Genomic DNA, 13,148 nt, shown 5'->3' on the forward strand with positions numbered 1-13,148 from the left:
TCGACAGCGTAGTAAATTAGCGTATATAGATTCAATAAGTTGCAGGAAAATGCGTCCGATAATAAAATGAGTTTAAACTCTACACAAAGCGACTCAAACACGAATATTAGTAAATAAACCCCCAGGTGTCATGCTCATTGCCAGGGGTTTCATGGGCTGGGTGTCTTGCTCGTTGCCAGGGGTTTCAAGCTCTGGGATGGGTGTCATGCTCATTGCCAGGGGTGTGCAATGCTCATTTCCAGGGGTAATGTTCGTTGCAAAGGGTGTGTAATTCTCAATGCCAGGGGGAATGTTCGTTGCCAGGTTTAATGTTGTTTGTCAGGGGTGTGTAATGCTCATTACCAGAGGTAATGCTCATTTTTATGGTAATGTCATTGCCAGGGGTGTTTAATGCTCGTTGTCAGGGGTATGTAAATCCGGCACCAGTGCCTGCATGCCAGCTCCCCCACCTCCTTACCATAGTACTGCACTCTGGGGATGGAGTTTCATGAAATGATGCACTGTGTCATGACATCATAATGCAAATACGTCATTCTGCGAAACTCCACCCCGATCGGAGTACTATGACAGGGAGGAGGGGGAGCAATCTAGGGTCAGGGAAGAGTGCTATGGCGGGAGCCCAATGAAGTCACATGACTCGTCCACCACTGGAATTGCACTGCCTCCCGCAAAACACCCTCCTGCTGTCAGTCATTTGAGATTGAGTCCTCACTGTGAGCGTCCATGCAAAAGTACCTTGGTGCACTAATAATCACTCCACTGTGTTAATATTGGCATTGCGTCTGCATCTGAATCAGGGCCAATATTTGTATATGTGTTTGCACCAGAAATATTTTTTAAACAATTACATTTTTAATTATAATATTTAATTACTTTTAATTAAATCAGTGAAATATTGTGTAATATTTAAATATGTAATTAAAAAATTAATATTATGATAATTTATTCTTTTTGGAGATGATTACACTGTCACCTGCATTCCCATGAAAGCTCCTGAGGCTGATACCCCATCATGTGATAACACTGATATCCTGGTTACTGATGTATATAAATAACTGGGTCCTGGTGAGTATACTGTACACAGATATCCTGGGCCAGTCACATATATAGTAAGAGGGAAGACGTGAGAGTCAGCCAGTCTGTGACACAGTAATACAAGATGGATTCCAGCTCACATAAATTCTATCCTGTACACGGCTTTGATTCTAGAGAACATCTGGAAACATATTTTTCTAATAAACCAGACTTGGTCTTTGGAGAAGATTCATTGAAATTTCCAATGGAATGTTTACACCGTGCTTTCAGTGAGGGTAGGTACAGCAACAAAGCTACCCTAAGGGTAGGTGCATGCATGTGGGCAGTTGTGTTAGAATCTTTTCTCCAATGGGATAGGGACTTATACACTGCAAATAACAAATATATTCTCTGTACGGTGATGCATAAAATACTCTAAAATAGACTATATACATAAATAATAATAATAATAATAATAATAATAATAATAATGATACTTTATGATGGAACTAAGATTATATATTTGTATTTTTAGAAGCATTTGAGAACCTCTTCATGGATACTGGCAAAGGCGTCACTCACCTCTAAAACACCCAGTGCGGCCAGTCGCAAAAGGGGCATAGCTTCATGGGATGGGCATGGATTTAAGACATAGTGTGTGGCTTCATGGGACAAGGGTGTGGCTAAGCATCCCAACCCCTGTTTTTGTCACTCCAGGTGTACGGGAGATGTAGCCTGGCCCTGGAGACTGGCATTTATTCAGTGACTGCTTCTGCATGATGATAGGTGCCAAGTTGCTGCACGTAATATTACAGTGTAGCACCCGGCTCCTGTCACTGAGCAGGAGCCTGCACTTTGGTGTCACCCCTCAACAGGTGACACATGGGTGCGGGATGCACCCCCGTGTCCCCCTTGTGAAGCCACTGGATATTGGCACATATCTGTATATAAAAGTTATTAGTTAGTTTTAATTGCAGAACATTTTGAAGTTTGAAATTGTATTAATAACTCAATCCGTCAATATAGTCAGGGCTTGATGCATTATTGCTTGGAGAGTGATAACATGGAGAGGGAAAACATACCAGCCAATAATACCAGAGACTAATTGTGGCTGTGCAGTATAGTGACTGTATATAGGGGCACACTGCACTATACTCTGCTGTGTCCATCCAGAGACTCCAGACTAATTGTGGCTGTGCGGTATAGTGAATGTATACAGGGGCACACTGCACTATACTCTGCTGTGTCCATCCAGAGAATCCAGACTAATTGTGGCTGTGCGGTATAGTGAATGTATATAGGGGCACACTGTGCTATACTCTGCTGTGGCCATCCAGAGACTCCAGACTAATTGTGGCTGTGCAGTATAGTGACTGTATATAGGGGCACACTGCACTATACTCTGCTGTGTCCATCCAGAGACTCCAGACTAATTGTGTCTGTGCAGTATAGTGACTGTATATAGGGGCACACTACGCTATACTCTGCTGTGTTCATCCAGAGACTCCAGACTAATTGTGGCTGTGCAGTATAGTGACTGTATATAGGGGCACACTGCACTATACTCTGCTGTGTCCATCCAGAGACTCCAGACTAATTGTGGCTGTGCAGTATAGTGACTGCATATAGGGGCACACTGTGCTATTCTCTGCTGTGTCCATCCAGAGACTCCAGAGTAATTGTGGCTGTGCAGTACAGTGACTGTATATAGGGGCACACTGTGCTATACTCTGCTGTGTCCATACAGACTCCAGACTAATTGTGGCTGTGCAGTATAGTGACTGTATATAGGGGCACACTGCACTATACTCTGCTGTGTCCATCCAGAGAATCCAGACTAATTGTGGCTGTGCGGTATAGTGAATGTATATAGGGGCACACTGTGCTATACTCTGCTGTGGCCATCCAGAGACTCCAGACTAATTGTGGCTGTGCAGTATAGTGACTGTATATAGGGGCACACTGCACTATACTCTGCTGTGTCCATCCAGATACTCCAGACTAATTGTGGCTGTGCAGTATAGTGACTGCATATAGGGGCACACTGTGCTATTCTCTGCTGTGTCCATCCAGAGACTCCAGAGTAATTGTGGCTGTGCAGTACAGTGACTGTATATAGGGGCACACTGTGCTATACTCTGCTGTGTCCATACAGACTCCAGACTAATTGTGGCTGTGCAGTATAGTGACTGTATACAGGGGCACTCTGTGCTATACTCTGCTGTGTCTATCCAGAGACTCCAGACTAATTGTGGCTGTGCAGTATAGTGACTGTATATAGGGGCACACTGTGCTATACCCTGCTGTGTCCATACAGACTCCAGACTAATTGTGGCTGTGCAGTATAGTGACTGTATATAGGGGCACACTGTGCTATACTCTGCTGTGTCCATACAGACCACAGACTAATTGTGGCTGTGCAGTATAGTGACTGTATATAGGGGCACACTGTGCTATACTCTGCTGTGTCCATACAGACTCCAGACTAATTGTGTCTGTGCAGTATAGTGACTGTATATAGGGACACACTGTGCTATACTCTGCTGTGTCCATACAGAGACTCCAGACTAATTGTGTCTGTGCAGTATAGTGACTGTATGTAAGGACAGGCTACATGCTGGTTTGTGTTGTGCTGTGTTTTCTGTGCTTTTCTTTAGCCCTGTGATCTGTGCAGTTTAAACTGAGCTACAAGTTTTAAAATATAAAATATATTTTAATTGTTTTTGTACTGATTGGTTGGTTTGCTTTCCTCAAGTGCACTTTGTTCTTGTGCATCTATAAGCCCTGTGATTCATGCAGTTTGAAATGAGATGCAAATTTAAAAATAGAAAAAAAATGATATAACTATTGCTTTTACTGTTTGGTTCACATTACTCAAGTGCGCTTAGTTCACATGCATCTTTAAACCCTGTGATCCATACAGTTTGAACAGAGCTGCAAGTTTAAAAAGAAAAGAAAACAAACAATATACTGTATTTATTGTTTGTACTGTTTGGTGCACTTTACCCTAGTGTGCTTTGGTTATGTGCATCTATAAGCCCTGTGATTCACACAGTTCGAACCAGACTGCAGCTTTACAAATAAAAAGAGACCAGATTATTATATACCTGGCACTGATCAAATATTCATAAAAACTGAGTACCTGTTGCTCACAGTTGAGGGAGTTACTCATCTCCATTGAATTAACCAAAAAGAAAAAAGTTATTTGAAAGCAGTTATTCATCTAAAAAAATATATATATATTTAATATATTTATATGCTTCCAATGTGTATATAGATATATAGCTCTTAATATACCAATAAAGACCACCATACATGCTAAGATATACATACATTATATCACAAATTCTTCTCTCATGACACATACTGTAAACAGGGCTATTTGCATGGGTATCTTAACAGATCAGATTTCTTCTATGTGTCAAGAGTATTGGAAACTATAAATCTTATATTTTAATTTCTAGTCCATAGTAATACACATGCAAATATCCTGCAATATCACTTTAATTTTGGTTAAAGATTTTTATTAATTTTAACATTTATAAGTATGGTATAATACTGCAAGAGAGAGCTATAAACACCATTGTCCATGTGGACTGATGTATAATGACGTGGCAAAGTGAACATTCATAGAGTTATACAAGAAGTAAACATTTTAAACAAATATATAGGTATTTGTACAATGCCATAGTAATCATATCTGTTTGAGTTCTATATTACTGGAGTAACATGAATAATTGCGAGCATTAAATGTCATAAACAGAAATAAAGGAAAAGAAAACCAAAAAGGAAAAAAAAAAAAAAGACGGAGACATTGAAGGGGTATGGGAGGGGAGAAGGGATAGGAAAAGAAGGCCATGGCACTTTGCCAAGCATATATGTGCACAGCAATCAAAAGAGTGAGTGAGATTATAGTTGTGGGTTGTCGGGAGTAACAGCAAGATTGTACCAAATATCTTTTTTAGTCTCATCATCAAGGGAGGAGATGTATCTTCCCCATTTTTGTGTAAATGTATTGACTTGACCATTGGGATTGAGAGAGAGGGCTCTCTTGTCAAAATAGATCAGTTGTAAGAGTTTGTGCTTCAGTTCTTGGATGGAAGGAGACGATTTCTCAATCCAGTGTATACGAATGAGTTTCTTTGCCATAGTTAAAGTGATAATAAGAAAAGGGGTGAGATTGCGATCTTTTGTGGGAAGCCTCCAACTCTCAAAATTTAGACATAGACAAGCTAGGGGGTTCAGCTTTAGTTTCACTTGAATAGAAGAGTTAAGTAGAGCTAGAACTTTACGCCAGAATTTCAATATTTTTGCACAGGCCCAGAAGGAGTGAAATTTTTTTGCATTAGTCATAGAGCATTTAGGGCATATGCCAGATTCTAAATTTGATATATGCTTTCTTTGGGCAGGAGCGATATATATTCTGTGTATTGATTTGAAGTGAACTTTTTGTAGATACAGTATACTGACTGTAGGATGCTCATTATCTTAGGGGTCTGAGTGTTAAATAGATCATTTCCTGAAATTGAAGGAATATCAGCACTCCAGGTACGAGTTAATGCGTCATGATAGTTATCTTTTTGGGGTGTAGTAAGAATAAGAATAATGATTTGGATTTAAAGGTTTTCTTGGAGAGTGAGTTAAGAAATGTGTCCAGAGGGTGGGTTAGAGTGTGCCTTGTGTTGTTTGGTTTTAAAGATTGGGCAAAGTGTCGAGCTTGTAGAAATAAACAAAAATGGGAGTTAGTAAGATTATAGGAGTCTTTGAGGGAGGAGAAGGATAGAATGAAACCTCCTGGGTCAAATAATTTTGTTGTTAGGTTAAGGCCTTTCTCAGACCATTGGTGAAACGTATTGTTTGAAATGGAAGGTGCAAAGTTAGGGTTACCCCAGAGTGGAATGAATGAGGATCTGGTACAAGAGGATTTAAGGGTTTTATTTATTTTAATCCAGATATTATAGGTATCTCGGAATAAAATATGATGCAAAATGTGCTTAGGTATGAGACTGGTTGGTGCATGGAGAAGCGCTCCGGGAGAGAATGGGTGGAAGATATGTTGTTCTATAGTTTTATCTGTGTGGTTGGATGTTTCCATGAGCCAATCAGCAATATAGCGGAAATGGGTGGTGGAAGCATATAGATAAAAATTTGGGAGATTTAGGCCACCAGAAGTTTTTGATTTATAGAGTTTTTTTAGGGCTAATCTCGATCTCTTACCATTCCATAGGAAGGAGGAGATAGCTTTTTCCAGAATGCACATATCATGTTTAGTAAGAAGACATGGCAACATTTGTAAGAAATAATATATTTTTGGAAAGATAATGCTATTTATGACTGCTGCTCTACCAAATAAAGATAACGGAAGTTTAGACCAAGACTCTAATTGAGTGAAGATTTTTGAGAGAAGAGGAGTAAAGTTTGCTGAGTAAAGTGTCGAAGGGTTATTAGTAATTTGGACTCCTAGATATGTGACTTGTGAGGGTTGAATCTGAAATTGGGACAAGGCAGGATGGGATCTAAATGTGGGAGGTATAGGGTGGATGGGTAGGATTACTGACTTAGATAAATTTATTTTATATCCTGAGATGGGACTGAAAGAGGCAATGATGTCTAGTATTACTGAGGGATTTTATCAGATTGGAGATAAAGAGGATCATGTCGTCTGCAAATAACGAGACTTTTAACTCTGAGGAAGAAATACGTATACCCGAAAATTGTGTTGTTATGCGGAGGGCGATTGCAAGGGGTTCGATTGCCAGGGCGAATAGTAGGGGTGAAAGGGGACATCCCTGCCAAGTTCCTTTCTTTGTGGGGAATGGGGAGGAAAGGAACCCATTACAGGCTATTTGGGAAGATGGTAAAGAATAAATTGTCTTAAGGAAAGCTATGAAGGTGGGATGAAATCCAAAGCGTTCTAGTGTAAGGAACAGATGCGACCAATGTACTAGATCAAAAGCCTTCTCGGCGTCTATGGAAAGGATGATTTTTCCATCGGACTCATCTGTTCCCTTCCATTCAGCCTGGACTGTAGCCAGTACTTTGTGAATGTTCGTAACTGAATGCCTGCCTTTAATGAATCCTATCTGATCCGGATGGACCACTGTGGGAAGGAGTGGATTTATCCTAGTTGCTAGAATTTTTGTGAGAAGTTTGTAATCACAATTTAATAATGAGATGGGTCTATATGATCCTGGGAGAGCGGGGTCTTTTCCCGGCTTTGGTAGCAATTTAATTATTGCTGAATTGAAATATAAAGGAAGTGAACCATTAGATAGAATATTGTTGTAAAAAGATGTTAATATTGGGGTAAGACGTTCGATAAATAGTTTATAAAAATCCCCGCACAATCTATCCGGGCCAGGCGTTTTAGCTGGCTTTAAGGACTTGATAGTCTTTCTAACTTCTTCGACTGTAATTGGCTGAGTTAGTGATAGGATTAGGTCTTGAGGAACTTGAGGGTATGGTAGTTCATGCAACATGGATTTAAAAATATCTGAGGAAGGGGAGGAGGTAGGGGTAGGTGTATCAGGGGACATGTCAGGAGGATTAGAGGAAAAGGTGGGCTGGTTAGAAGCATATATATCAGCGAAAAACTCTCTCATTATTTGGGTTATCTGTTTATTTGAGGAAGTGTGTGTTCCATCAGGAAGGAGTAATGGGTGTACTCTCATTGGGGGCCTGGTCCCATTTAGAATATTAGTTATAAGTTTGCTGTTCTTATTTCTGTATCTATGAAAACGAAAATTAGATGAGAATTGATACTTATCTAATAGCGATTGTAATAATTCATCAAACGTAACTTTAGCTGCCAAGTACATGGATTTATTGGAGTTGGAGGGGTTTAAGTTAAATGCAGAGTAGGCATTAGAAAGTGTTTGTTGGAGAGATATATAAGAATCTGAATTTCGTTTCTTTACCTGAGATTCGTAAGACATGATGGAACCTCTAAGGACTGCTTTTGCAGATATCCAATAAAGCGACGGATCTGAGGCAAGAAGGTGTTTGTTGAGTTCATGGTAATCTTTCCAAGCTTTGTCTAAGTATGCATTAAATTTAGGAGAATTATTCAGTTGTGCTGGAAACCTCCAAGTTCTGTGAGTGGACATTTCATTTTGGGTTTTTAATGTAAGCCATACCAAAGCATGGTCTGACACTATTATTGGCTCAATACCAGAGTCTGTGACATGGGTAAAGAGGGTATCAGATATAGTGATATAGTCTATATGGGATAGGGTATTGTGTGCGGAGTATAAACAGGTGTATTCACGTTCGGTAGGGTTAAGAGCTCTCCATACATCAACCAGCTGAAGCATAGATAGAAAGTAGGGTATACCTAATTTAGGCAAAGGTTGGAGTGATTTCTTATGTTGGGATTTGTCTAGATAGGGATGAGATATTAAATTAAAATTACCTCCTAAAACTATATTAGAGGAGGCATAAGGTAATAACTTCTGAATTAAAGTGTGAAGGAAAGGTTTGGGTTTGGAATTAGGAGCGTATAGGGAACATAAAGTGTAAGTGGTGGAGTATATTTTAACCGAGACTATGACAAACCTGCCCTCTGGATCGATCTCAGTGGATAAAACTTCTAATGGGATAGTTTGCAGAAATCAGTACAACAACTCCTCTAGATTTAGAATTAAAGGGAGAGGAGGCTAGCAGTCGCCAATTGAGCATCTGTAATTTGGCTGTTTCCTTTGCTGTGAGGTGAGATTCTTGAATAAATACTATATCTAATTTCTGTCTATTTAGATAAACCAATACCTTACGTTGTTTTGCTGGAGAGTTGAAGCCTCCCACATTGATCGAGCCAATCTTTAGTGAAGTCATGTGAAGTCGTTGATAGAGTACTTCAGCTGCACAGTATATATTTTAGTAATCTTGCTGGGAGACTTGGATGTATAGGGGACACACAAGAAGGGAAGACAAGAAGGGGGGGGTAGACAAGACAACGAAGCAACAAAAGAAAATACATTTTTTCATGGGTATGGACCTCATGAGATATAGTGATTCTGTATGCCTTGTGGCATATCGCTTCCGCAGCATGTGAAAACATATAAAGAACCAGGCAGCACTTATTAAAGTGCTTGAATAAACAAAATGAAACATATCGGAACATGACAGGCATTCTAGCACCCTGAACAATAGTTAAGGGGACCTCTTTGAGCATATTATAGAAGTCAATTGAGTATGAGAATATTTAAACATCAGTAATAGAAGAAAGAATAAAGATAAAGAGGGGAGTGAGAGATACAGTGTATTCTGTGAAGCTAGTAGTAGTAGAAGTTATTTAGTTTAGGATAGAAGGGGGGAGAGGGGAGGGAGGTTGGGGGGGAGTGTGTGTGACCTAGATATTCAGAAGACCTTGTGGTTATACTACAGAGAGGGTAATCTGCCTAGTGAGGATGTGTAGAACAACGTAAATAATTTTAAATATAATAACTTGTTTAAAACATAGCAATAACAAGGCATAGCTGAACATGGGTAATAGAGCAATGTCTATTTTTGTGAAGTAGGTGGGTCCGAGATATCTTCAGGCATCGGCGGCTCTCTTCTCTCAGAAAGGCTTGAGCATCATCTGGGGAGTTAAAGTCATAATGTTTATCGCCAACGAAGATGCGTAAGCGCGCTGGGTACATAAGTGAAAACCTTCTTCTCTCTGAGACGAGGGATGAGCAGATTGGTGAAAAGGCTTTTCTCGCCCTGGAGAGCTCGACTGAACAGTCTTGAAAGAGACGAAGACGTTTGCCCTCCCATGTCAGATCCTGAATCTGTCTGGATGCTTCCAGATAGCAAGCTTGTGTAAATAGTTTAGGCATTTAAATATAATAACCCGAGGCCTTTTGTCATGTGGTTTAGGTGGGGGGGCCTACTCTATGGGCCCTTTCGATCACTAGGTCTTTGCATTCTGCTTCTATCTTCAGGAGTTTTGGGAGGGTGATGGTTATAAAGGACCTTTTACTGATTCTGGGACTCCAACTATTCTAATATTGCATCTTCTTGTTCTGTTCTCAATATCATCAACTTTATTCCAAAGCTGGTGATTTTCTTTTTGGAGCCTTAAAATATGGCACTGAGCTTCAGATAAATCATGAGAGATTGTGCCAGTGTGATTTTCTGTATCAGAGACCCGTCCCTGTAGATGCTGTAGCTGCTGGGTAAATTCTGACACTGCCTGTGTCAGTAATGGGGTCATAGTGTTTTTAATTGCTTCTACAATATCCCTGTATGTAACAGGGGAGTCAGGGGAGCACCGTACCTGAGGTGAGTCAGGATCCTCTTTTGCTGCGGCAGCAGCTTTTTTTTGTGCAGGGACGCTGGGCGCAGTGTCTGTGTCCGGCGCCATGATGGGATCAGCGCGGTGCTTCTCCTGATGGGGCTGCAGCGGCTTGGTGGCGGGCGGATAAGCCAGAAACTTCTCCATCTGGGCTCTCTACAGACTTGTGAGGCAGGGAGAGAGGTGTTGGAGGCGTTTGACAGCGGAGTTAAGCTGCTTTCTGCATGTGACCGGAAGCGGAAGTCAATATCACTCTAATTTTATATGCTTTTCAAATGTATAATGTTAAAAATTGAAAAGGCGGAAAGCATATGTTGTAGAGTAACTATACTATCCCTTTTACCTGGTACGCTGATAGATTACACAGGTTCTGTGGCTGATTAAAACCAACCGAAATATAGTCTTGAAGTCAGCCAGCCCCAGAGCCTGTGTAATCCACGAGCATCCCATGTAAAAGGGATAATATGGTCACCCTACTTTATGTTGTTAAAGCTTAAAAGCAGAGTATATGCAGCACAAGATTTTCAGCTGTATTAATTACATACTTGCCTACCTGACCCTCTCCATGAGGGAGAAAATGCTCTGTTCCTGGACTTTCCTGGTAATGTATGATTGCCATCAACTGTGGTGAGCTAGTTAATTGATAAGAAAGGTGTTTCACCACAGGTGATGGCAATCATACATTACCAGGAAAGTCCAGTAACAGATTATTTTCTCCCTCATGGAGAGGGACAGGTAGTCAGGTATGATTAATTATAGTCTGTCAGCACAAACACTTTCAGGCCTCTGGTTTTACACATAGACACATGTTGCATCAAAAGTCCCACTTAGCATCTGGTTTCTCTAGAAAGGCATACAGTAGAAAGTTTCTGTTTGTTAGTTGCAAAGAGCAAAGCTTGTTAAGACCAAAGCATCAGCAGTCTCATAAAATGGCCATGAGAAAAATATATTATTGCCTTTAAAAAACTTGTGGCAAAATTACCAGACTTCTTCACTCTCTTTCTCTACTTTTGGGGTCACTGTTCCATTATCCCAAAGTCTGGATGTTCGTTGCTGTTTGTTTTGACAGCCTATAGTATTTTTCTGTCCTTCCTTCGGGTAACCCAGCTTACTTGGAGGGAGAGAGATAATTAATATAATCCTTGCTCAGTAAAACGTGTTTCTCCACTTCTTAGCAGTCATCAGTGGCTTCCTCAGTCAGTAATTACTCAGGAAGTTGCTGATGACTGCTAGGTGGAAGCGGACTGCATTATGGTGGGCTCCTGCACATTTTACACATGTGCTGAACGGGTCCTGAGATCACAAAGTAGGGATGCGAATGCCTCGGCATGATCGACAGGCAGATGAGTACAGAGGGATGAAGGGGGGTGGGACATCCGACGTTGCCAGTAACGGGGGAGTATTGCCCTCATTTTCTGGGAGTGGTGAGGCCAAGGACTACATTGCGAAATTAAATTTCCTTGGTCTCACAAGCCACCCTATGACGGACAGTCTGAGTAGGCCGAGGATGACTCAGCCTGTCGTCTCAGATAAACATCGCAATCGATGGTTGTGATGTTCATCCCATATTTGATTGCATTGCAAATGTAGGAAGGAGATAGTATGCACCTCCTCCTTCTTTTGCATTGTTAAGGATAGCAGTCGCAAATTTGCTGCAAACAGCTTTGAAATTGCAATCCTTAGTGAATTAGGCTCTATGTGTGCATGTTTTCTAAGGGTTTACATTATGGAACATTATGGACAATTATGATGTCTACAAATGTCTGTGTATTTACTGTAGGCAGGATAGGTGGCCCCAGATACTGGAAATTCTGCTCAAATAAGTACTTACAGTACATTCCTCATACAGTAAACTGAAGGAGAAAATGGTGTGTGGTGAGGCAGTTGCTTACCTGTAACAGGACATTACAGAATGATAAATAGATTAGATGCTACATAACATATTATATTCTGTAATCACTGTGATCTTTCCCTGCAGGTCACATTAAGGGAGATATTCTGATTGACATCAGTGTTGGATCCCTCATCCATCATCTCTATACAGCCAGTGGATATTTCAAACAGATCCTTGTGCTGAAGTGCTTGGAGCAATGTATTATGGAGCTGAACAAATGGATTAACACACGTACCGGAGCGTTTGATTGGTCTCACATAATGGCATATATTAAAAGCCTAGAAGGAAACAGGTAACGTATCTTCCAAAACATCTGTCATGAGTAATCCCAGTGTCAGTTCACAGTAAACTGTTCCAAATGCTCCACATGCCAAAATTAAAACATTGAGTTCTTACTTGGTGTCATTTAGTCTGGGCTGATATATTTTTTCTGTTGTACAGTACACACCGGTCTTCTGGTACAAGTAGTTCAGCAGATTTACCTAATATATGCCCTAATTCAGTAAGGATAGCAAATTCTGCTAATTAGTAGAATTTGCTATCCTTTTTCTAGCATCCTAGGGGGCCGCCTAGCATGCTGACTGGTGCCTCTTCCCCCTTGATGAAGCACAAATTGCGATTGCCTCGCTGCCATGTTCATGATTGTGGCAGCTTCATGTGACATCATGCAGCTGCCGTGATCTCTCCCCTCACTCGCCCCCATTTGGCCACCTACTACCCAAGTTCACGCTGCACCACCCCCACAACATTCTTTCCACTCCCTAGAAATGGAGCGTTGCCTGTCCCCCAGCCCCGCGACCACCAAATGCCTGATTGACAGGCAGAGGAGATCACATTTTCTGCAGCTCCCCCGCAGAAAGTGTAGGATGGGCGCTACACATGCGCCTATGGGGCAATCGGAAAAATTCTGGAAGGGTCACAATTTTCAATCCAATCTGAATTAGCCCCATAACTGTTTCTGCT

The 13,148-nt window shown here is 41.0% G+C and overlaps 1 protein-coding gene across 1 annotated transcript in view; it reads left to right on the plus strand.

Moving 5' to 3' along the window:
• The first annotated feature begins 1,159 nt into the window (after positions 1 to 1,159).
• The window catches only part of LOC134965363 (nicotinamide N-methyltransferase-like), a 72,536-nt gene continuing 60,547 nt past the window's right edge, over positions 1,160 to 13,148 (plus strand). The window contains exons 1-2 of the mRNA XM_063941830.1: positions 1,160 to 1,310; positions 12,270 to 12,477. Of these exons, the coding sequence (XP_063797900.1) occupies positions 1,160 to 1,310; positions 12,270 to 12,477 (359 nt within the window). The remainder of the gene's footprint in view (positions 1,311 to 12,269; positions 12,478 to 13,148) is intronic.

This window comes from Pseudophryne corroboree, chromosome 10 (assembly GCF_028390025.1).
Source record: "Pseudophryne corroboree isolate aPseCor3 chromosome 10, aPseCor3.hap2, whole genome shotgun sequence".
NCBI lineage: Eukaryota > Metazoa > Chordata > Amphibia > Anura > Myobatrachidae > Pseudophryne > Pseudophryne corroboree.